At 45.5% G+C, this 24456-nt stretch overlaps 2 protein-coding genes across 7 annotated transcripts in view; both read right to left on the bottom strand.

Moving 5' to 3' along the window:
* IRAK1 (interleukin 1 receptor associated kinase 1) overlaps positions 1-2069 on the bottom strand; it is a 30239-nt gene extending 28170 nt beyond the window's left edge. For 2 of the 3 annotated variants that reach the window (XM_081175924.1, XM_081175925.1), the window contains exon 1: positions 1929-2069. In XM_081175924.1, the coding sequence (XP_081032050.1) occupies positions 1929-2037 (109 nt within the window). In that variant the 5' untranslated portion in view covers positions 2038-2069. The remainder of the gene's footprint in view (positions 1-1928) is intronic. The other variant, XM_081175926.1, reaches the window with a different exon arrangement.
* A 4798-nt stretch (positions 2070-6867) lies between these two features.
* MECP2 (methyl-CpG binding protein 2) overlaps positions 6868-24456 on the bottom strand; it is a 97580-nt gene continuing 79991 nt past the window's right edge. For all 4 annotated transcript variants that reach the window (XM_081175929.1, XM_081175930.1, XM_081175927.1 and 1 more), the window contains 2 exons: positions 18835-19167; positions 6868-17028 (listed from right to left, as the gene is read on the bottom strand). In XM_081175929.1, the coding sequence (XP_081032055.1) occupies positions 15969-17028; positions 18835-19167 (1393 nt within the window). In that variant the 3' untranslated portion in view covers positions 6868-15968. The remainder of the gene's footprint in view (positions 17029-18834; positions 19168-24456) is intronic.

Here is a 24456-nt window from a genome sequence, read left to right as displayed (position 1 = left end):
CATCTCAGCATCTAGGTGAAGGCCACACCCTCACCTCCATTCAATGTGAATGTAGACAGAGCCCTGGTCGGCACCATTAAAACAGCAAAACCATGGGATAACCTGTGGAGAAACACCAGTTGTGTGAACCAGCACTTCCACAGGGAGGGTGGGGTGAGCTGTTGATGCATTGCAGGCAGGTTGGACTAGATGACTCTTCATTCCCTTCCAACATTACAATTCTATGATTCTAACGCCTGCCTCTGCAGTTGAGATCCCGCAAATAACGGTGGTGGCCTGGACAGTCACCACATGGGAACCCTGGTTCATTCAAGGGGTGCTTCAGCCCACATGCCAAAGGGCTGCAAATATGCCAGGGAATATGCCTGGCCTCAAAGGGTGGTTGTTTTTAAGCAGTTTCCTGTGAAAAGTCACATTTGGTTCTGTTATGAAAAAATACCTAGAAAGCTGGCAATTATTATTATCAATAATATTAGCAGCTCTCCCACATAATGCCAAACCAGCTATGCTATGTTTCTTTTCAACCCACTTGAAGTGCATGCACCCAGAGAAGCAGGTTGCTGCCCACAAGTTTGGGCCTCAGTTAGTAGCCTATCAAGGGGCCACCCACAGCACTGTGTTGTTTTTTACAGCCAATATGCGAACAGAGCCTTAATACAAAAAGGCAAGTTGAGGCAGCCGATTCAAATGGCACATTTGGAGTGCTATTAAAGGCATCATGGGGAGCAGGCAAATCTGACCCATGAGAGACTCCCCACTGGGATAGCCTCCTGGGCAAGCCCAACTAAAAAAGACAGGAGGAGCTGAACAAGAGCGCTTCATTAACCGAGGATGCAGGCATGTCTGCCTCGCTTGGACCTCCTTTGGCCACCAAAACACAATGGGCTGACCCCGAGAACACAGCTGCCCTTCAGTAATTTCATTTCAAAACTTTATTTGAGCTGGGGCGGTGTAGGGGTGGGGTGGCGGGTGCAGGCAGCACACGCTTAAGTGAAGACTCTGGAGTTTGCTTGTAGCCATTCTAGCCAAAGACTTCTTCCATCCTGGGACCCCTTGCTATGCCAAACCAGATCCACCTTCCCAGTCAGTAGCTTCTCAAGCAGCTGCTTTTTGTACTCCTTGCTGGTGAAGGTGGGGATGAACTTCTAACCTTACATAAGATCCTCCCTGCACCTCAACAGCTCCCTCCATCCTCCTACCGCCATCAGTGCTGGCATGGACTGCAAACCTGATCCCTGCATGAACTGATCCAGAGCAATTTCTGCCCTTCGAAACAGAGACCTTCCAGCTGTAGAGAAGGTTTTGTGCAGATCACCAGCAACTTATTTTCCTAGAGGGCCACTTTGAAGAGGGGTTGGAGGATGACTGGCCAGTCACCTTCAACATCTCAAAATGGGTTGCCAGAAAGTCCCACGGCCAGAGCTGCTCCTCCTTCCACACATCCCTTTTGTCCTGGGGTGGATTTGCCACCCGGAGGCCAGATTTCCCCCCGGACCTCTAACTGTGGATCTTCAGCTTGTGCAAAGCACGAGCAGTGGAAGGCGCCCCTTTTGAGCTGCCTGTTCTTCGATGCCTGGCAGCTGGCCGAGTTTCACAGTCGGCAGAGACCCCGAGGGTCATCTAGTCCAACCCACGGCCATTCAGGGATCTCAACGAAAACGGCGCTGTGTTCGATCAGACTAAGTCTAATACGTAGCGGAATAAACAGCAGCAGCAGCAGCCACGCCAAGCGCCTCTCGACCGGCAAGCATTTCCCCCGGGGCAGGCAGCCCCCTTCTCCGCCCGCGGCCCCGGAAGGAGCGCTGCCCCGGACCGGGGAGGAAGAACCCCGGCGGAAGAGCGGCGGCGGGCGGCAGCGAGAGCCCTCCGTCAGGCCGGGCAGCCAGTCCGCCTGGAGGCCGAGGGGCCTGTCTCCCTCCCCCGCTCACCGAAGCGCTCCCACTCGGCTCTCCCCAGCGCGTCCATGACTTCGTGGAACTTGCACATGACGGCGGCGGGCAGCTCGTAGAGGAAGCGCGACGCCCCGGGAGCAGCCATGCCACTCTCGCCCTCCGCGCCCCGGGCCAGGCCATAGGAGAGCCGGGCGCCGACGAGGGAGGCCGGCCGCGGGAAAGGGGCCACTTCCCCTTTAAAGGCCGCTCCGGGCGGGGGAGGGAAGCGGCCCTCCGCCGCGCCGCTCTGCGCCTGCGCCACAGGCCCCGAGAAGAGCGCTGCGCAGGACTCGCGGAGCCACGTCGAGCGCCACCCAAGCGGGCGTCTCTATAGCAACGCAGCCGCCATTTCCGCTCTGGCTCCGCCTAGCGGCCCGGGGAGGAGCCGCGCAGCCTGAGGCGTTCCGGGCAGGGGCCGCCGCGCCGAAGCCTCCCTTCCGGGGTCCACGCGGGGCCATGGGGCGGGGCTGTCCCGCTTCTCGGGCAGCTGCTTCGCTCGCCTCCTGGGCTCATGGATGGAAACCGAAAGAGGGACTTGCTCGGGAGTAAGTTCCGTTGTCCACAGCGAGTAAATATGAAAGCCTCCCTTGGGGATATTGTGCTGAGACTGAGGGGAGCCCCAAACATCTGGGGGGCAGCGGGCTGGCAAAGGCTGGGGGACCTCGACAGTCTTTTCAGTAGGTTACAGCATCAAACTGCTGGAGCAAGTTAACATCTTTTGTTACCTTGTGCATGAAAAGGACCGTATGTCAGAATATCAGTGGGTTTGCTTCCTTCCATAGGATTCACACCTCAGAGTGCAATGGCAGGCAGAACTTAGAGCCAGCTTCTGTCTAGACGAGTCTTTCCCAACCTTTGGGCTCCAGATGTTACTGGACTACAACTCCCATCATCCCTGACCAGCTAGGGATGATGGGAGTGGTAGTCCAACATCTGGGGGTCAAAGGTTGAGACAGGCTGGTCTAGACTCTATGGAGTTATGCATACACATACACACATTGGGTGACAGCTGACTAAGTCAAACTGAGAAGTTAGTCACAACAACTTAAGTCCATAGATTTCACTCTCATAGTATAACTTAGGTGGAATCTACACACATATAAAAACACTGAAAATGCTTTTTAAAAAAAGTTTTGAAAATTACATTGAAGTTGACATAGCTCACTGTCGCCATCTAGTGTCACATTTGCATACTGCACTTTACAACACATTTAAAACGTTTTATTTGCAGCTATATAGCTGAGTGGATGAAATATACAACCCAGACTTATAAGTTTTTTGTATTTAAATGCTAAAGATCTCTTTCAGTAAAAAACCAGAGGCCTACCTCCTGGGAATAACAGATTTGGATATTCCACAAAAGAGGAAGAGTATCTTTTTATATGCGACGGCGGCAGCAAGAGTTTTGATTGCAGCAAAATGGAAGAGTAATGAAATCCCCTCTATTCAAGATTGGATCCAAAAGCTGACAGAATATGCTGAATTAGATGGTTTATCAGAAAAAATAAAAAATAAATCAAAACAGGAATTTGTTTCTAAATGGGAGGTTTTTAAAGAATATCTGAAAAATAAATATAGTAGTTTAAATTCTGTTGCAGCATTCGAGGAACTTCAGTAATAGTTACAAGGTAGATATAAGAAATTAGATTTATTGAGAATAAGTTTAATTATGAAAAAAAATGTGTATTGGCAATAAGTAATATGAATTTGAAGTATGGAATAGACGGGAGGTTGGGTCTTTAGTGTTAAGACCAATAGATGTTTTATTGTTTGCTAAGAATATTAAGTGTCTATAGTTATTTTTGTAATTTGTGTGTAATTCGGTATTTGTGTTTTTTGTTTGTTTGTTTTTCTTCTTGTATAAATAAAAAACTTTAAAAAATAATAATAAAGCCCTAACACAGTGAGACTTACTTCTGAATAACTATACAAAAGAATCAGCCTTCATCAAAGATTCCATCCTCTCATACTCTCCAAGTACCAAGTCTTCATTTGTGTTGCCATGTATGATTGTTGAGACTACTTGATGTGATGGCAGAGAATGCTCAATTGCTCAAGGAACTGTATAGTTTTTAAGTCCAAATTCTGTGAGGGAAGAGAGAAGTGTCAAGTTTAGCTGAGGACGCAATATAAAGGCTAAGGGATTTGGAGGGCAGAGACAAGGAAGGGTGGAGGGCAGACAGTGGACAGAAGTATCTAGGACAGGTGGCAGAAAAGAATTGAGAAGGCATGCAATTGATCCAATGGGCCAACCAGCACTGGGCTGTAGAAGGAACTTCATAGTACAGTTGTACCTTGGTTGTTGAATGCCCTGGAACTTGGACATTTTGGCTCCCAAACGCTGCAAACCCAGAAGTGATTGTTCTGGTTTGTGAATATTCTTTTGGAACTCAAACATCCAACAGGGCTTCTGCGGCTTCTGATTGGCTGCAGGAGTTTCCTGCAGTCAATCAGAAGCTACAATTTGGTTTGCGAACATTTGGGAAGTCAAATGGACTTACGGAACAGATTCCATTTGACTTCCAGGTATGACTATATTAAGGTTAGGAGGAGCTGTTTGAAAGGAATGCTGTGGCAGATGATCAGGAACCATTATAGTTACAGATAAGGCAAAGTAAACAACCCAGAAAGCTAAGGAAATGAGAGTGCTGCCTTAACTCTGTTTGTGCCAATGAACTGTTTTCTCCTTTGTCCCTTAAGCCTAAGCATATTTCCCTGGAAGCAAATTTTATTGCCATCATTTGAAGTTGCTTCTTTGTAAACACATAGGACAGCAGCTTTTTAAAATCAAAAGTCCCATCCTGTCTAATATGGCAGTAAGTTGCAATCTAAAGCAAACCTAACAGAAGTTGTTCTGACTTTAAATAAATATTAAGCACTGCCAGGCTGAGTGCTGCCAGTATTAGAGTACTAACTATAGGTTCATGTCAACAAATTAAATCTACTTGAATCTCTGACAAATATTAGAGGATGTAGAATTTAGGGTAATTTTTGTGTGGAATTGGCATTACTACAGATGTCACATTTGTAAGAACTCTGTCATTTAGCATGGCAGTGCCTACACTTTGGAACTCCATACAGTGGTACCTTGGGTTAAGAACTTAATTCGTTCTGGAGGTCCGTTCTTAACCTAAAACTGTTCTTAACCTGAAGCACCACTTTAGCTAATGGGGCCTCCCGCTGCCGCCGCGCAATTTCTGTTCTCATCCTGAAGCAAAGTTCTTAACCTGAAGCACTATTTCTGGGTTAGCGGAGCCTGTAACCTGAAGCATATGTAACCTGAACAGTTTCAGGTTAAGAACGGACCTCCGGAATGAATTAAGTACTTAACCCGAGGTACCACTGTACTCAAAGCCTTCATAATTTTTACCTCAGCAATCCTTACTCTAACTCTGTAAAGAGAGGCCATTAGGCATGGCTCTGGTGTCCGTCTTTAAGGTGCTTTATTGTTTTCTCTCCAGAGCAGGACTGGCCCAAGACATTTTGGCACTTGAGGCAGCCCCCAAAATGGTGCCTCCCACTCTCCACCAGGGAAGGAAGGGTCTACATCAGGGACAAGCAGGGGTGGCAAAGAAAGATTGACATGGGGATTGGCTGCCCTGGTGCACCTGTTGCCTGAGGTGGTCACTACACTACACTTTGTTGTATGTTCACCACCACTCTGGTGGTATACCTGAGATGACCCCTTTAATTTCACCTATATATTCTTTAGCAAAAAATAAAAGTAAAATACAGGCCTGCACATGGGGGGGGGGGTTTGACACTGTTGCTGGGATAGTGGTGCAAAACCATCTCTTGCTCCCACTACCTGGTGCTTCCATGTTCGCAGTTTCTCTCTCCCTCTCGCACACGCACACTCACAGTTAACATTTTGTTGGGTAAGCAGCTGTTCTGCGGTGCCCCCATCGCCACCCACCATGGTAGGCCAAGGTAGATAAATTCTGGAATGTAATAGCTGGTGGGTAGTCCTTACAGATGTGGGAAATATTAAAAACATTGCAAGTTTTCAAAAATGAAAATTGTTTTCCATACCTGGTGTTCTGATTGGGCTGTGCCATTGGTCTAAGGCAGTGGTTTTCCAAACTGTGTTCAAGGGATTCCTAAGGTTTCTTATCCAGTTATTTTAATCAAGGGTACAAGACAAGCTTCCCTGAAGGACAATGCTAGAGCTGAACTGAATTAAATTTATTTTGCCACCCTCTTTGTGAGTAGCAAAATGGGTGGTGGTGGATTTTGCAATTTTCCAGGAAATGGTCTGCTGTTCTCAGATGCTAAGGCTATTGAAGTAAGATTCAACTTTCGGTTCAGTTGGCTTGGGGGGCGGGATTTGGGGAGGGGGGACATCCTCTGCCTAAGGCAGCAAAATACATTGGGCTGGTCCTGTGAAGCAGCCTAACTGAACTAACAAACCCTGGGGCATGATTTCTCAAATAGCCACCCATGAACATTTGATAGTGCAGCAAGGACTCCACTGGCACACTTGGCTACAACACCACAATTGTTTTATGACTCCATCTGCTATCACAGCTTAGAGACTAACCTGAGAACCATTTCCCTATAAGAGAGACTTCCTATAACAAGAAATAAGACACTGTTTGCTATGCCTTTGCAAAGGAATATAATATAATATAATTAACAGTACAAGCCCTCTTCGTGTCAGTGTATTGTTTTGAGTGTGGAAATAGTCATCATTTTGTGCCATTTGAAAGAGATCTTCCTGAAAGTGACAAATTCTGTGTTTATAAGTATTCTGGTGTGTTCTCTGGTCAAGACTGCCTTTCTGCTCAGTCCAAAGTTCTATGTAACTCAAAGTTGGGAACAATGTTTTGAAAAGCAGAATATAAATCCCTGAAACAATGTACTCCTGCATCAGTATAAACTGGCACAAAGAAGAGGCCGCTTTGCAACCAACTAAAAGACATCCTCATCCACAACAGAGAAAAAAATATTATATTTTAATGGCAGGGCAGAACAGTTCTACCTTGGTAATGAAAGGCTCAAACAAATCTGTAACATTTACATAGGTTTATAATCCAATTCTAGCACAGAATACAGTACTTACCAACATGAGATGCAACTAGATTACTGTGTAGAATGCATGCTGAGTGCTAAGACCGGGCCTGAACCTTTCTTTTTAACATAAAAAATAGAATTTGTTTCTTTTAAATGACCTTACATATATAAAAATGCAGTTGTCACTGTATCTTTATTGGAAGGGGGGGATAAATCAAGTTGCTTGTTTTAACAACCAAAATAAGATAGAAACACCCATAAAGAAAGGACTGCTTTCTTGTAAGGCAAACGTTTTATATAATAAATAGGATACAAGGGTAGGGAGGGAGTTGGTGGATTTCTTTAAACATATACATGTACATTCAGACGGATTTTGTTATTTTCTTACTGAAATAATACAAATTTTCATTTAATAAATTTCTTTTTTTCCTTTTTTAAATATAGTCAGTGCTTTCAGTCTTTTTTTTTTTTTGGCTGTACACAAAACCTACAAAAAGAGCAATCCGTTTTAAAGATTTATTAAACAATCTACTCAATAGTTCTTAAAAGTAATTGTCCCAAAAACACATCAACCAAATGCAAGGTGCGATCCAGAAGTATGGGTGTGGGAGCACAGGAGTGAACAATGAAACATTTTTAACTTGATTTCTAAAACTGTCAATCCCCACACCTACCCAGTTCTATCTGGAGGATTCTTGGAACATTTTTATTCCCCTAAGGCTAGATATTTGCTGTCCTAGAAATAGGAATTAGTAACATTTGGCGTTAAAAACAAATCAATGGGCCTCCTTTAGATACAGCCCCTCTGACAAGATGTTAAATGCACCTCTGAATCTATCAGAAAGGTTCATAGGATTCCCCTTTATTGCCCTTGAGGTGCCAGGTCCTTCTGGTTTATTTACCCCCAGCCAAATGAATATTCATGTGAAGGAATCAAGCCACCTCTTGCTACATGGCCCACATGGTGGTGGACTGTTAGAAGAAGCTGTACAAAATACCCTGGGAATGCCTGTTTAAAAACACTCTGCTTGTCACATCCCCAGTTAACCTCCCCTTTTTTTACTGCCAACAGACAAGACAAAAGTAAAGTATACACTCTTCCTCCCTTAAAAATATATATACATACGTCTGAAACACTCAAAAGCGTTTGTGCCTGGAACAATTACTTTACAGAAATGTTCACGATACACACTCGTGGACCATAAAGAAAAAAACACACAGAGAGATTTTCACCGACATTCCTTTTTTGACACCCCCCCACAGGGTTGGGGGGAGTGAGGGTGGGGAGATAAAACCCTACACACAATTAGAGTCCCAAACACCACAGGTTTTTTTTTTGCAACCTCCCCCCCGCAAAAAAAAAGTTATGGGGGGGGGAGGGAAATACAACCTCCCTCCCCCACAACAAAAATTGTGTCTCTGGAATTTAAAAATAATAATTAAGGAGTCCGAAAGAGAAAGAAACACCACTGGCTAGAGAGAGAGAGAGAGAGTCGGCTACGTGAGGATTAAGAGCTGTACAGGGTAGCAAGCACTCAGCATACATTTAATAACAGTCCTTGTACTATTTGGTCATATGGTGATCACTACTGAGTTGTGAAGCAGAAGGAAGTTGGTTTGTTGTTAGCGGCATGTCAGTTGACGGAAGCAGGAGAAGAGAATGCCCCCATCCTTCCCCCTGCCCCAGTACGATTGAGGAGGGAGTTTGCCAGGTTTGTTTTTTTGCACTCACAACGAACCCCCCCTCCCAAATGAGACATATTTCCAAGTTGTTCACCTACTCCTCGTGCAGCTACACACAACTGCAGCAAACACGGCCAGCCTGCAGAGCTTGGAAAAGGAACTCTGGGCCCTTGATTGGAAGAAAGCCTTATGCAAGTTGATCTACGGAGTGAGAAATCCCCTCTCCCTACTTCAGTTCGGAAGAATAGTCTTCATTCCCCGCCCACCAGTGTCATCTGCACTTGTCTAGATGTATTTATTTTGGAAGAACAGCAGATTTAAGGTACTACCTCAGAATATTGCTGATTTGGCAACTTGCGGGTGGAAGTTGGCAGAGAGCAAACTGTCCTACCCAGCCCTCTTCCCAAGGGTCCCTTGTGGGATGTGGCGAGATCTGGGTAGGGAATAATAATAATAATAATAATAATAATAATAATAATAATAATTTATTATTTATACCCCGCCCATCTGGCTGGGTTTCCCCAGCCACTCTGGGCGGCTTCCAAAAGAATATTAAAATACTGTGAAACATCAAACATTAAAAGCTTCCCTAAACAGGGCTGCCTTCAGATGTCTTCTAAAAAGTCTGGTAGTTGTTGTGCCAGCAAGCTTTCAAATGACTCAGCCTTTGACCTGATGAATGCCAGTAGGGTCCCGTTATCATTGGTGCTACCAGCACTTGGACATTTTAGACTTTATATACAATTATTTATTAGAAAGCAAATCTAATGCCCCCAGATTATCAGTCATGCAAGCATGGGCAGCGCCAGGAAGACGGAAAGCACAAAATCCTACTCGAATAATTCCCTGTCCACGCTGTCTGAATTCAAAAATATAGATTGTGAAACGACTTGTTTCTGTTTGGAAAGACTGCAGTATGAGAAAGAAAGCTCAACCTCCAGACACTCCTTCTTTGCTCCCTTTTCTGGAGCCGCCTCTGCATGTAAGCAAGATGAGAATCACATAGCACTTGTGCCGGCCAAAGGCCTTTGGAAATGAGATCTGGACTTCTGCTAAATTGAGGGGTGAAAGGAGTGTGCGACATGTTTTCAGTTGGTGGGAGGGGAGAGGTATGTGGAGTGTTGCCAATTCATGCCTGATGCCAGGAGTGCTCTCCCTCTCTCTGTGTGGAATTTAACAAGAATTTTGTTTTCTGTAAGGAGGAAGAGATATGCTCTAGACTAGAGGAACAGTACTTGGGGGTTCAGCTGAGAACCAAAAGGAGTTTTCAAACAGCAATGCTATCATGCAAAATTATTTTGCTACTGAAGTGGCCATTAACTGACACAGACAAATCATGCTAATGGTGCTTGTTAAGATTCAAGTCCAACTGGATATAGGTTTGTATGGTCAATTGGAGTCCCTCCTTATGTCCTCCCTCCTTTCCCAAATGAGTGCCCTGCCCTAGAAGTTGACGGAGTGCAAAAAAATTAAAATGTTGGCTATACTCAACCACCTTGTTGGTTTTCCTCTCTTGAGACAAGAGAGGAAACCCCCTTTCAGAAATGGAAAACAGCCAGGGTTAAAAGGCAGTTCAGCTCTGTAATGGAGAAAAATTACTGGCAGGCAGGTTTGATGGGTCAGTTTTATTTCCCCTTGTCCTATGATATCAAATACCAGGAAAAATGGTCAAGAAGCAACATATAATAAATTCTCAACAGACCATATCATTCCTTGCTTGTTGGTCTGTTGTCCTTTTGTTTGATAGTGGTGCAATAAGCAGAAAAAGCAACCCCTCATTTATAATGCAATATACAGATATATAAAATTAGACATTTTTTCTGTGTCTACTTGGGTGCCTTAAAAAAACAACACACATACACACAAACAGAAAGTAAATCCCCAAACAAAAGAGTTAGGCCTAATGTTAAACTCTACACATTATTGGATAATAATTGAAACCGACGAAAAGTTTATTTTCACTTGACACAGAAACATTGGGTGGTTCACAATGCTAACAAGGTAGAAACCTCTTGCGCAGTCTCTCAAACGCCAGGCACTATCCACATTCGTCTTTGAGGCTGAGCTGGGTGGAAGTGGGCAGAGCTGGGAGCAGAGGTGGAGCTCACAACTCTCTATCCCTGTAAATAAGAGGACCTAGATTGCCAGACTACAACTGGTGTAACTCACTCTGGAAGAAGCAGCCAGCAGCAATAGCATCATTAGGTTAGTGGGGGATGGGGAGAGGCCAGGACTTACTTCACACCCCACTATTAACTTTTCATTGCACCTTGAAGATCTTTTTTCTTTGGGCTGAACTAAATTTTTGGTGGAAGACCCAGATGTGAAAACAACTGCAAAGTGGAGCAGCAGAAAGGATGCCAACTGCAGCAGTTGGGGGGAGGGAGAGAAAAGAGAGAAGGGAAAAAGGCACGCAGGATTATAACCTTCTTCCGGGTTGTTGTTTCTCCAGTGCAAAGAAACTCCCTGCTCTGGCCACTTTGCAGTTGTCTGGAAGAAACCCAGGTCTGCCACCAACATCAAGTTTGGCCTTACATCACTAACAAAAATCTACCCCTCTTCTTTTTCCAGTACTACATCACACCAAGAAGGAGGATAATGGCATGAAGATTCCATCCTTTCACTTGTCTGGAATGTAGACACATGGGATCAGGATACTCCATGGTTTTGCAAGCTCTTTAAACCTAGATAGTGGTATGTGATTAGGCATTGGGGTGGTTCTAGTGTGGAACTGGGTATTGCTGTTCTAGCTTGGTATCTTCCAACATGTACACTTGCCCCTAGACACGTTTTCTATCCAAAAACATCTAACTTCAATTAAGTTGTACACGGAGGCTTTCTTTTTAAAAATATATGGATCTCTATTTGTAGCTTTTGTTTAGTCTCCCCACTTGGCTACATATGGCTCATAACCCCTTCTACCCTCACTGCCAGTACCATGTGGTTTGCAGTGGGCTTGTGGCTCATTGAAGACAGACTATTTTTCTCTCTTGACTTTAAAGTGCATCAATCTCTCCATGAAAAAACAACTAAAAAGAAATAAAATATTTCTCCCATGAGGGCAATTGCCTGCCTCAACAAATCAATTTGCTTTTGGACAGTAAGAAGCAGCTGGGAGGTCTGCCACCTGTACATGTTTTTGAAGCTGGGATAATTTTGGAACACAGAGGTGAAGTCACATCTATCTGTGACAGAAAGAGCCACGTTTTCTAAATGGTCTCTGCCAAATAGTGAGGAAAGCCCGAGGAGACCTATTCAAAGCCTAATGTTGGCAACATTGATTCCCTGTGGCAGTCTACAGAAGACATAGGTATGGTAGCAAAACATACTGCCCGATAGCTCCAAATGCTGGGTGTGTTTCCTGCAAAGCTAGATCTCCACTTTGCAGCATAAGAGAGGCTGTTATGAATCCCAGAAAGGTAGTGGAATGCAACAATGGCCTGCACCTGAAGGAGGTTTAGACCAAGGGCACTCTCAGGGTTAAACTGACATGGTAGTGGCAGACCTTCTTGTTTAAACACATCTGTCCCCAGCCATGCATAGAACAAGGAGGTGTGGGTCTAATTTTCAGAGCAGAAGCAGCACACATGAAGCAGGTGGAGGAACCTGAACCCACCCTGGGCCTGCTTACCAACCCCTGGCCGCCTCTCCACAGTCACTGTTCTCCCATCCCATAAGATCCAACATGTAATCAGATCTTAGCTGGGAAGAAAGCTGAGAAGTGTATGTGCCAGAGAGAGGGTGTGCAAGGAGAAAGCAAGAGGCACATACATGTGCCCACATGTTATCTCTCCCCTGCTTACACCATCATTTTAACAAATACAGATTTGCTGCCACCTAGTCTGACTCTCAGTCATCAGCTGGACTGAGTGGAATTTCAGAGAAGGCCCATTCTGAGAAAGGAAGGGTTGCTGCCACCACTATTTTTATTCTGCCCATTATTTAGTCCCAAGGTTGCCCTGTTTTTTCCAGGACGGCAATGCCTAGCTACTTCACCCATGATACTTCTGTGGAAACCTTAGCTGCAATAATTCATTTCCAGGGGCAATGCACTGAAGATTCAAAACATGTCAAACCAGTGGCAGTCCCGGAGTGGAGTGAAGTGCAAAGTTCTGTTCTCTATTTACGAAAAACCCTTCATAACTCAAAAGAATTAGTAAACGAGAGAGGGATTCTCATGCGGACTTGGAGGTTGGAGCCTGGACAGTTTCATCCTGGACCAGCGTCAGGTGAAAAAACCTCCCCAAAGAACTTGAGACCAAAGGGAACTATATTTTCTCCACCCCAGGTTTCCCATAGCCTGGTGAATACTTGTTCATTTCCCACCCACCTACCCCATTATATTTGTGCCTTTAAAAAAAATAATCAAAGAAAAGCCCTTTGAGAAGTTGTTGGGTTTTTTGTTTTTTTGTTATCACAAAGCCATTTTCTCCTCCACTTCTTTGTACTTTCTACCATGTTTCCACAGCAGTATCCTCAGACAGCCACTTCCACCCAAGTGAATGATGAACTGGCCTTCAGACTAGTTACCTTACCCTTAGAGCGGGTGCGGGTGGGTATATTCCAGAGTCTGTGATTAGCAGCAGACTTCGGTCCAATCACTAGCACAGGATTTCTCCCAGAAGAACAAAAATTAGAAGCCATCCCCAACCTTTCTGCCAATTGCTGAGTTATATACATGGGAAGAAAAGAAAAATCAAAATTTGGCTTTGACTGTGGTGCCAGCGCAGGAAGCCAAGCAAAAATGAGCAATTCAGTAAATTGTTGCAGTGAAGGTAGTCCCAATCCTAACTGGTCCTCCCACTATGAACCTGGAGTCTCTCAGTTATGTCTAGTGCATTACCCTTTATCTATACTTAATAAGTGCAAGGGGGGGAGTCTTTTGACAGTTGCCACACACGGAAGGAATTTTACTCTACTTATCTGGTGAATAGGCAAAAAGGGAAAACATAAAAATAAGTTGTCTCCCCACTGAGGTCTCTCTCTAAGGGCCCAAAATAGGCATGCCTCCAGAGAGCCTAACGCGAGATCCTTCAACATTTTTAATTTTTTAATTCCAAGAATCTGCAGGAGGCTCCCGTTTTTATTGGAAAAGAGGTGCTGAGGGAGAGGGTGGCTATACTGGCCACATGGCCATTTTCTTGATCTAAATTCTGCCCCTCTTATGCGGGGGGGGGGGACGGGACAGTACTGTGCAGGTACCTGTATCCCCTCACAAGCAGGGAAAATAGCAGCTTGGATGGGATGGGAATTAAGCTGTGTACACATTGAACATTTAAAGTGCACCCCCCCAAAAAGAATCCTGGGAACTTTAACCTGTTAAGTGTGATGGGAATTGTGGCTCTTTTTAGGGGCAGGCGTCTTTGGGGAAGTCATGTGCTTTATATGTACAGTCGTACCTCGGGTTAAATATGCTTCAGGTTGAGCATTTTCAGGTTGCATTCCGCAGCGACTCAGAAGTAACGGAATGGGTTACTTTCGGGTTTTGCTGCTCACACATGCGCAGACTCTCAAAATGATGTCATGCGCATGCGCAGAAGTGGTGAATCACAACCCGCGCATGCACAGACACGGGTTGCGTTCTGCTCAGGATGCGAACGGGGCTTGGAACGGATCCCGTTTGCATCCAGAGGTACCACTGTATGGTGTGTATGCACCAAAGACAACCAGCGCAGGGGTTGGATGAGAAGGAGAGAGTTAAATACCCTCTTCCTCAGCACTGCTGCTGTGATCAAAAGCAGAGCCTCCTGCGGCTTTAAGTTGTTTTGTTAAAAACAAATAAATAAAAATCTGATCATGAAGGTCCAGAATCATATCTATTTTGGCCCTCAAAGAGCTGCAGAACAAGATGGGGCTTGTTCTAATCCTTTTGCACCACCACAAAGTGACAACAATTTCAGAGATAACTCTTTCTAGTTCCTGCCCAGACTGCTGGCTTGGACCCATACTCCCCCATCTTGTTCTTGGGGTACTTTGCTACTGCCTAGAATGGAGGGGGCACAGATCCTGTCTGTACTACATATGCAGTTAAAAACAAAAATAAGCACACTGAAGTGGTCAATGCTTCCCTACCCCTCCTCTTCTATCTTCTGCAGACAGAAAAACAAAACAAAGGAGACATCCATTTGAAACCAAGTCCCCTCCCCAAGGTACACTACTCTTCTGCTGAGCTCTCTGTCCCTGGGGAGTGAGGTGTGCTCAACTGTCATGGAAGAGCTTGGTTGCCAGCCATAAGGAAGTCCTTGTAAATGACAAATACTAGGCTTCTCAGTGAAGCCACTGCCACATATCAATCCCAGCACAGAAGATCAGGTAGTTTTAGAAACATTCAGCTACCTTCCTGCCCCAGAACTAAGGTGGAGAGGTCAGCCAGAATTCCATCAAAATGTCCCGCTCCAATACACACAGGCACACTCTTTCATGCCGTTGCCTCACAGAAGGTGGGCAAAGGCCTCCATTAGTGCAAACAGTTCCCTAAACTAACATCATTGACAAGAACTGGAAGAACATCTCATTTTAACTCTTAGCATATGACAAGCACACGCACACACGTACACGCTTCAGCACACTCAGATTGCTTCAACAAAATCAAAAGGCCTCTCCTTTTGGGATAGACGTAGGAAAGGAGGACATTCTTACAAAGTTGCCCCCAGTATCCCAGTGGTCTCTTAGCAGCACAACTGTCCTTGGGGGAGAGAAAAACTTTCCTATCTGCTGGTCTAATTGGCAAAAGGGGGATATTGGTTCCCCAGGACGCCACAGTCCCATCTCTTTCTCTCTCGTGTGTACACACACATCCTACTGAAAACTACAGAAATCCAACTAAGACTGGACAACTACATTACATGGCACGAGGGAGGTGGAGTGGAATACACACATGCCCACCCTCCCCACAATCTGTCCACCAGGCCTCTGTAATATGGAGGGCAAGCGGGATCAGGGCCACAGGCCAGAGTTTGGAGCTGCCCCTCCCCTGCCAAACAGCTTGCCTTGTCAGTAGTATATGCAGCAAAGCATGGCAGAAGGGGCTGGTGGGGGTGTGGGGGGGGGAGAGAAGAGGGTGCCCCCATTCTGTAGAAAAAGTGCAAAGTGGCTTCCAGCTCTGGGAGGCATGTCTCTGCACCCCACACTGTGCTTGTCTGTATTGAAAATGGGGGAAGGATTGGAACAGAGGAAGAATAGTTTTGGAGTAGCTGAATGGTTGAAAGCCAGGGCACTCTGGGGAAAGGGGAGTCCTGCCCAGCAGCTGCCTGGAGTCTCATCTGGGTGTGGGGGGCTGGGAGTGCCTGTCTCTCTCTTTGTTTCCTCTGGCGCTCACTTGCTCACTCACCCCCCTCAAAGTCAGCTGACCCGCTCTGACACAGGTGTCCTGGTGTCCACGGCCTCGTCCCTGTTTGTGGGCCGGGGCAAGGCCGCGGAGGACGACACAGTGTCTTTGCGCTCATGTTTGTAGGGCACTGCTGTGCCGCTGGGCTGAGTCTTAGGTGGCTCCTTTGGGCAGCCATCACTTTCCGGAGCCCTCTCCTCTTTGCAGCTCTTGCTGCTCAAGTCCTGGGGCTCAGCTGGAAGGCTCCTGCTGTCCTTGGGGCTGTCAGGGGACTGAGAAGGGGAGCTGCCCTGGGCCTCCGAAGGTGGCTGATGGGGAGGATGGTGCTGATCCTTCTTGCCAGGGGAGGAGGAAGGGGCAGAGGTTGGTACGGCATTGCCGCCCCGCCCTTTAGGACTGCTTTCCTTGCTGCGGCGCCCTGGGCTCTTGGCAGCCGTTCGCTGTCCCTTGGGGCTCCGCTCCCCTGTGTTGCTTGGAGGAGGTGGGCTTGGCTTGGCTATCTCTATGCTCACAGCCTCACGTGTCTTGCGCTTCTTGATGGGCAGCACTGTCTCCCGGACCGCCTGGACAACCGGCTCCTTGACTGCTTTCTTTTTGGCTTCGGCAACTACCACTGCTGCTCCACTGCCTGGCTTACGCCCCCGTTTCTTAGGCACAGCCTGGGGGTCCGATTCAGATTTCCGCTTGCGCCCAGGACGCTTGATCACCATGACCTGTGTGGAGGTGGTGGCCCCACCAGCGCCTTCTGCCTTGGCTCCTGCTGGAGAGGACTGCAAAGGCATCTTGACCAGCAGTTTTCCAGAACTCTTCTCAATCACCCGCTTCACTTGCACACCTTCCGAGGCAGCTCCTCGGGGCTTGGCAGAGCCACTGCCCTTTGGTCGGCCCCGCCCGCGACCTGTGCCAGCCGTTTTAGTGATTTTGGGTTTCTTCGGAGGCTTCTGTTCTCGCCGTGACGGACTCCCACGTCCAGTCACCGTGAAATCGAAATCATTAGGATCCAGAGAGGTGTCCCCCACCTTTCCAAAATAGGCAATGAGCTCAACTTTGGAGCGGAAGGCCTTGCCCTGGGGGCTGCATTTGCAAGAGCCGGAGATATGAAAAAGGACAAAAAGAAAAAGGGAGAGGGGAGGAAGAACAGAAGGAAAATTAATGGAATTACACTACAAATGCATACTTCAAGTTTACTTCCTGACTTGAAAAAGTCTCTGCTTTTGAGGAAGGTGCACAAAACCCTGTAGTGGACAACCTTGTACATGCTCTGTACTAACTGAATAAATCCAACATTTATGAAGGTGTCCAATAAATCCATCAGATTGGTAACAAACATACTTAAGAAAGAAGTAGGGTGTGAGGTCGTTTGATTGCTTTTCTGTAGGCTAGGCTCTGCTTCTCCTCACTTTTGCTTTTGTACCTGGCATTTGGAGGGGGCGGGGTGGTGGTGGTGGAAGGAGAGTGACAGCTAGTTTGTTAATTCTGTTTTGGGGTTTCTTCCCTACAAACACCTGGTATATTATCTGATTAAAAAAAGTTTATCTGATGCCTTATTATTTCAGGCCTATCCTTTCTTTCCTCCCACTTTAAATTCAGTGGGAGAGGGAAGTGGTTTCCTGACTGTCACAGTGGACAGCCAATCGCTGCTGGGTAAATTTAGCTTCTTCTAAAATGGTGTGTGTGTGTGTGTGTGTGTGTGTGTATGTGTTTCGTGTGAAATGTCACAGGAAGGCTAGCTGCTGGATTTAACGATGTCCAGTCTCCACTGCTAGATAACAGGGATAACCCTGCTCATGAATCTCACTGAGAAATCTGTCTAGCCACTGCCCTGGGTGCTCTCACATCATCTTCAGCTGGGAAGCACCTTGGAGAATTGCTGCCAGTCTGCACAGACAATACTGGGCTACAGAGATCAATTATTATGGCTTGAGCTTCCTATGTATGCTGAGCCTGATGGTGGACTTAGAATCCTAGTCTTGCAACTAGGGGCTCATCCACACTTTCGCTTGTCCCATGCCTGAAAAGCATGGGTCTGAGCGGTTTTCCACTTATCCTGTGCTTTCTAGGCATAGGTCCAAGCAGTTTTACATTTGCTCTGCAGCTTTCCCCTGGAAGACACGCTCTTTACCACTGAATCAGAACAAATGACATTCCACAGAAAACCTGATGCCCATTTGGTCTGATTCAGTTCAAGGGAAGCAGCAGAGCCAAGAGAGTTGTGCTTGAGCCCTATGATGGGGAATGAGCAGAGATTTTATGAGAAAATGGGTGCAGGTGGTCTTTCTAATGCTTTCAGGCAAACATGAGGAAAAAGAAAAATGTTACCTTTTTTAATCAAATGACAATGGCTGAAATTTCGCCTTCATACAGTGCATGGATTCAAAATTAGTTTTTCAAAAGTAACACAAAGCAGAAAGTATGCTTAGGCTGTCAGTAGGTTTTTAGAGACTTTGGCAGCTGTACTAATTTTCCATTTTTAGGAAATTATTAATGTAAGGAAGGTAAATGTTAAGGGGGAAATGACGTTAACTCCATCTGCAATCTGAAACGGTACAGGGGAGTTAAAATGCACATACACTCACACTGTGGGATTCAATAGAATTAAAGTACCAACTAGTTGAGCTCACAACAAGCAAATGTTCAGCAAAAGCTATGGTCTGCAAGTTATGCTCCCAGACCTGAAGGCCAGAGTGTGGGGACTAGTTATGGTTACTTACTAGTGAGAAGAAGGCATTGCACATGCTCAGGGGCACTTCTTGTCACATGTTCCAGGGCTGAAGCATGGCACAAATCAAATTCTGGAACTAGACCTAAGCACTGATTTCAATTTAAGCCTTGAAAAGCAGTACATGTTATGCGCAATACACATCCTCCACTGTCACTCACTTGATAAGGTAGACGTCATACTTCCCCGCTGAGCGACCAGACTTCCTCTGCTTAAGCTTGCGGGTCCAGCCTTCCGGCAAGGTGGGGTCATCATACATCGGCCCACGGTCCCGGATGACAGAACGGCGCTGTTTTGGAGATGCAGAGGCTTCGGGTACAGCTGGAGCAGTCCCAGCTCCTTCCGACATCTCTGCCTTGCCTGCTTCAGCTGGTTCTGCAGAAGGCTGTGCAAGCTCATGCTGCTTTTCCTCTTTCCGCTCCTTTTTGAATTTTTTGGCTTTTGGCAACTTATCCTTGGGACTCTGTAAGTCTTGGTCCTCAAATCTTTCTTCCCTGCAAGGGAGAGAAAAGCTCACATTAGTTCTAAGTATGCCTCAGAGCAAAATAGATAAAGGATGTATGGGTGAAGTCAGTGCTCTTTTTCTGGGGGGGACACAGGGGTACACATATCCCTAAACATTTTGTGAATCTAAGTTTGGCCTCATTGAGAGGCAGTATTTCAATATGAGTAGGAAAATGAGAGCACCCCTAAACATTTTAAAAGAAAAAAGCACTGGAACGATTCATCCAACTACAGCTACAGTCAGCACAGAGCCAAAACAACACTTATAAAGCACACCCACCCATCACATCTTTTGGGAGCACAGTCTCAGTCTACTGGGGATTCAGTAGATAGAAACAAGAAATTTGAGCACTCTGGTGTAGCACAAAATGATTATGGGCTATTAATGGGTTGAGCCTCAAAAATTCCTAAGATTTATTGCAGATATCTCCTGAACTGTTAATATGAAGCCATTGTACTGGGCACCAGGAAGGCCTTCTTTAGAACAACATACTCCTGTATTGGAAGAACTGAACACATTTTTTCCCCAGCAAAAACAATGTAAATAAACACCAGCCCTAAATCACTGCCTTTCTATTCATCTTTGAAAGTGAAAAAATAATAATATAAGAGTACAGCCCCATACAGAAAATTAGTACAGAAAATGTTTTACTGCTTTTTTTATATAGCTGATGCTCCATTCTCCACTGCTAAAAAACCAGGGTTGGGGGTTTTTTTTGCTCCCCAACCTCCATTTGACTGTTCAGAGGGAGGACATAACGATGAGGAACTACAAGGCTTGGTTCTTCAAGAGCTTGGTTCACCCACTGTTAAAACTTTTCTGCTCTGGCAAAGAAGATGAAGTAAAAGGCAGCAGCAGCTCAAAGAAAATACCGTATTTTTCGCCCTATAGGACGCACTTTTTCCCCTCCAAAAATGAAGGGGAAATGTGTGTGCGTCCTATGGGGCGAATGCAGGCTTTTGCTGAAGCCTGGAGAGCGAGAGGGGTCGGTGCGCACCGACCCCTCTCGCTCTCCAGGCTTCAGGAAGCTATCTGCAAGCCTTGCGAGCCCAGCAGGAGTTGCCGCCGGGCTCGCAAGGCTTGCGGGCAGCAGCCTGCAGCCCGAAGCACGGGGCGCCCTCCGGAGTTGCCGCCGGGCTCACAAGGCTTGCGGATAGCAGCCTGCAGCCCGAAACCTGGGGAGCGCAGCGGAGCACGCCCCGGGCTTCAGGCAGCTCTCTGCAACCCTTGGGAGCCTGGCACAAAGTCGCACCGGTCTCCCCAGGGCTGCGGAGAGCTGCCTGCATCCTGAAGCCTGGGGCGCGCTGTTCAGCGCTCCCCAGACTTCGGGCAGCTCTCCGCAAGCCTGGGGAGACCGGCGCGACTTCCTGCCGGGCTCCCTAGGCTTGCGGATAGCAGCCTGTTCTGGGGGCTGGGGTCAGGGGAAGCTCGGGCTTCCCCTGCCCCAGCCCCACGCTTGGGGGGGGGGGAATAATTTTTTTCTTTATTTCCCCCCCCCAAAAAAAACTAGGTGCGCCCTATGGGCCGGTGCGCCCTATGGGGCGAAAAATACGGTAACTTCTAGAGACTGAAATAGGGCTGCAAATTTGCTCAGACACCCAAGTACTTAGCTACCTGCAGCTCTCTCTTCAGTCCTGAAGGGATGAAGAAAATCCTGAGACTGATGCTTAGGCACTAATTTTTGTCCAGATTTGCTAAGTAGATCAGCACAGTATCCATACAGGAAATCTATTCCTAGAATATGGAAAGAATATGCAGACCACAAAATTCACACAGGTAGATCTAATATAAAGGCCTCCTCCATCCAACCCCCCCCCCCCCATCTCCCTTTTCTTCACAGGGAGGGGAATCTGGCAGCTATGATGAACAAAAATATGGGAGGTCTTCCAAAGGAAGTGCCTAGATCTTCAGGCTATAATTACTGCAGCAGAAATTCAAGCTGTTTGTAGATAAAGCTGGAGAAGCAGCATTTGGAAGATCACGTTGCTTTCTTTCTCCCAGAGCAGTGCAGAAATCACGCAAGACTACAGAGAGGGGATGTTGCTTGTTCACAAATGGAAGACAGCCTGCTGTGCTCTCAAAACGGTAATGGTGGTACACGAAAGAGAGCTATCCATCTCTGGCTATACCAGATGAATACAGCTGAATTTCCACTAATATCAGAGGTGGTGGTACAGTTCAGCAATGGTTTCATCTTTGTAAGCTATGATAATCTGTTTTTCCTTTCAGTGTTAGCAAAACAGCGCTGAGTGGTTAGCACATCAACACAGCTATCCTCCTCTTCATGCATTCTGGCAAAATCTTCATTGAAGATTCATTTACTAAGGCACATGGACAGATACACTTGCAGTCTGTGTACTAAATTAAATAACTCTGGGAACTCCTGCAACTGCCAAAGCGGGTTGGAAACTGCTATTTTAATTTCATGTGGTATAGTGAAGGGAGGAGGCAGGGGGAGTCCTTGCTGATATCTGGCAGTCACCCAACCAGTTAGACTCCACTTATGGGCAGAAACCCAGCCACTTCCTCAGAGAGCTTGTATTAGACCACAAGCCCCTGGCACACAACAACATCCTGCTTTTTAGCTGGGGCACAGGTACTATTTATTATCATTTTTTTTTAACAGAAAAGTAAAATAACGTATCAGATGATGTATCATGTAAATTAGTTAAGTTTCATGTTTACAATTCTGAACAAGCCAGGAATGCAAGTCAGCATTCAGCAATGCCAAGTGTTACCCTAGTATTATGCACCTGCAAAAGCAGTTTTTTGTTTAGGCAAGCCTACCCATACATGTACATTGGACATGTTAATCAATCTCCTTTACTGGCACAGAGAAAGTGCATCGTATACATAGATCAGAACACAACACAATAAACGAAATATAGCAGGAGATATTTTAGGGTAAAACTGTCTAGACATCATGAAGTACGAAAATGATTCTTAGGACCCATGGTAATGTAATTTCATGGCGTCACTCAAAAATCTTGCCACATTTATAGTCATTCAGAAAATATTAAAGACTTTATTAGCCAAAAAAAAAAAAAATCTTGCCACATTCTCCACAATGTCATTCCTTCAATTATTCAGCAGATAAGACACCTTGGAAGAGTCTGTGCAATAAATCCCCTCCTTCAATAAGGGGGCCAAATAATTATCATATATTTTTATATAAAATGGGCAATAAAATAAAACTTGTGTGATGGATTCAACCTGTTTTGTGACACAAGGGCAGTATCTTTCAGAATATGGGATTTTTGAAAATCTACCTTGCAAAATTGCAGCTGGTAAGATGTTACATCTTGTGAGGGAAAGAGTTCTGCGTAGGTGAGAATTGTAAAGGTGATATAAACAGAGAGTGTCCTGGCCAAACGAGGGTGGAATTCCCAACCCCAATGGGGAACAGATTTTATTGCCTGCTCTGCTAAGGGTTGGGAATTCAATCTCTAGGATTCTGCGCTTGATTGTCTGGAATGCTTCCAACTGTGGGAGCAAAAGCAGTGACTTGAGTGATAGGCCACAGGTTTTGATTTTGCTCTCAATGCAAGCTAACCATTTGGAGTAGTGGGATTCTGTCAGCATGTTGAAAATTAAAGGCAACAGGTCGGACATGAAATGTAGGCGGAGCCAGAATTTTATAGTGGTGAGCCACGCTTTGGTTCCCAGCAGCCCCAAAGCCTTTTATTACTAAATACTTGGGTTAACCAAAGGGACTAACCCTCTCTCAGACAATTTTTTTCTGAAAGGAATTATGCTCTGAAGCCTAAATAGGTAAGATGCAACTAGCTAATCTTAACTGACTTCCTTGTTTTATTTGGAAGTCTATGTGATTTGTTTCCTTTATCCCCTGCCCCATTTTCCTAAATAAAACTTTCCTAAATAAAAATACATTGACAGTTGGCTTCATTAGTTTAAAAATTCTGTGGAATTTCTTGCTAAATCTTCCCCAAGATGGTATTAACCTTTGTGTTCTAAAAATAAATTCACAAGCTAATGTTGATGGTTGTATACTCTGGACTTGGAGAAAGTACACCAAAAACTTTCTTTTTACTTGTTTCTAAAGTTGTGCTTATGGAAGAGGCGCTTGCCAATGTGGTTGAGAACTCCAAACCTCAATGTGGAGAAGAGCAGAGTCATCCTAACTGATTCATCAAAATTTCTAAGACATCCTGTGCTAAAAAATGGCTACACTAAGAGAAACTCATGGTGGTATCTCAGCACTATCAAACCTAACCTGTTCTGTTTAAACCAGGGGTTGTCAACCTGGTCCCTCCTGCCCACTAGTGGGCGTTTCAGGATTCTAGGTGGGCGGGCGGGGGTTCTACGGCACAAGCTGAATCCTCCTTCCATCGAGCACTGCGGGGTGGCAAGAAAATTTTACCATCAAGAAAGATGCATTAGTGAGCGGTAGGTATAAAAAAGTTGATTACCCCTGGTTTAAACCATGCCCCTCCTCCACACCATTTCTGCAAACATGTAAGGTGGCTTGAAACTAGTTTAGACGTATGGCAGAGCAGAAAGGTTTGACATTAACCTTTAACCCAGTTGTATTTCCTGCCCAAGTTCAGTTCCAGCACCTACCAAAGCAATAAAGCTTTCTCTTCCTTAGTGGGACAGAATGGCAAGTGCTCATCGGTCAGAAGGCTGACTTTGATGAGGCAGGAGAAATAATACTAGAACAGTCTTAAGAGACTCAGCATCAAAACCTCAAGTACTATGAGACTCTTTGAGCCCAGACTCTGAGATGCTACTCAGCTCCTTGAAGCTGACATGAGAATGTGCAGCATGCGCTTCTTGGTCCATTTCTCTGTGCCACTCTTGGTCTCTCTCTGACACACATACACAAAGCTTCTCAGTTTTGCCTACACACAAATTGCACAACACTGCATACAGACTTGAGAATCAGTCAAGGGTGAGGGACACAATTTTAAGTATCAGTTGTGTTCATTAGAGACTCCAGTGTTCACTACTGTCAACACTTTAACTCCGTTAACTCCATTTATAAACATTTAATTAATATGTTAATGCTTTCAGCAGATGTTTTAATAGGACCTATAATAGACTGTGGGTTGTGGACACATGGCCACTGGAGTATAAAGAATGTAAGGTCTTTGGTCATTTTTTAAATTTTAGTTTATTGTTTTTAATCAGATTATGATGCGGATATGTTGATTGGCTGTTTTTATTGGAAAATCAATAAAAAAATTTTTTTAAAAAAAAGGAATGTAAGGTCATGCTTTACATGTATCCCACAAAGCTAGAGCTGCCATACGTCCAG

This window comes from Podarcis bocagei, assembly GCF_964188305.1.
Source record: "Podarcis bocagei genome assembly, chromosome: 17".
Classification (NCBI taxonomy): Eukaryota; Metazoa; Chordata; class Lepidosauria; order Squamata; family Lacertidae; genus Podarcis; species Podarcis bocagei.
The sequence above is the reverse complement of the archived record's forward strand: the minus strand, read 5'-3'. Positions and strand labels throughout refer to the sequence as shown.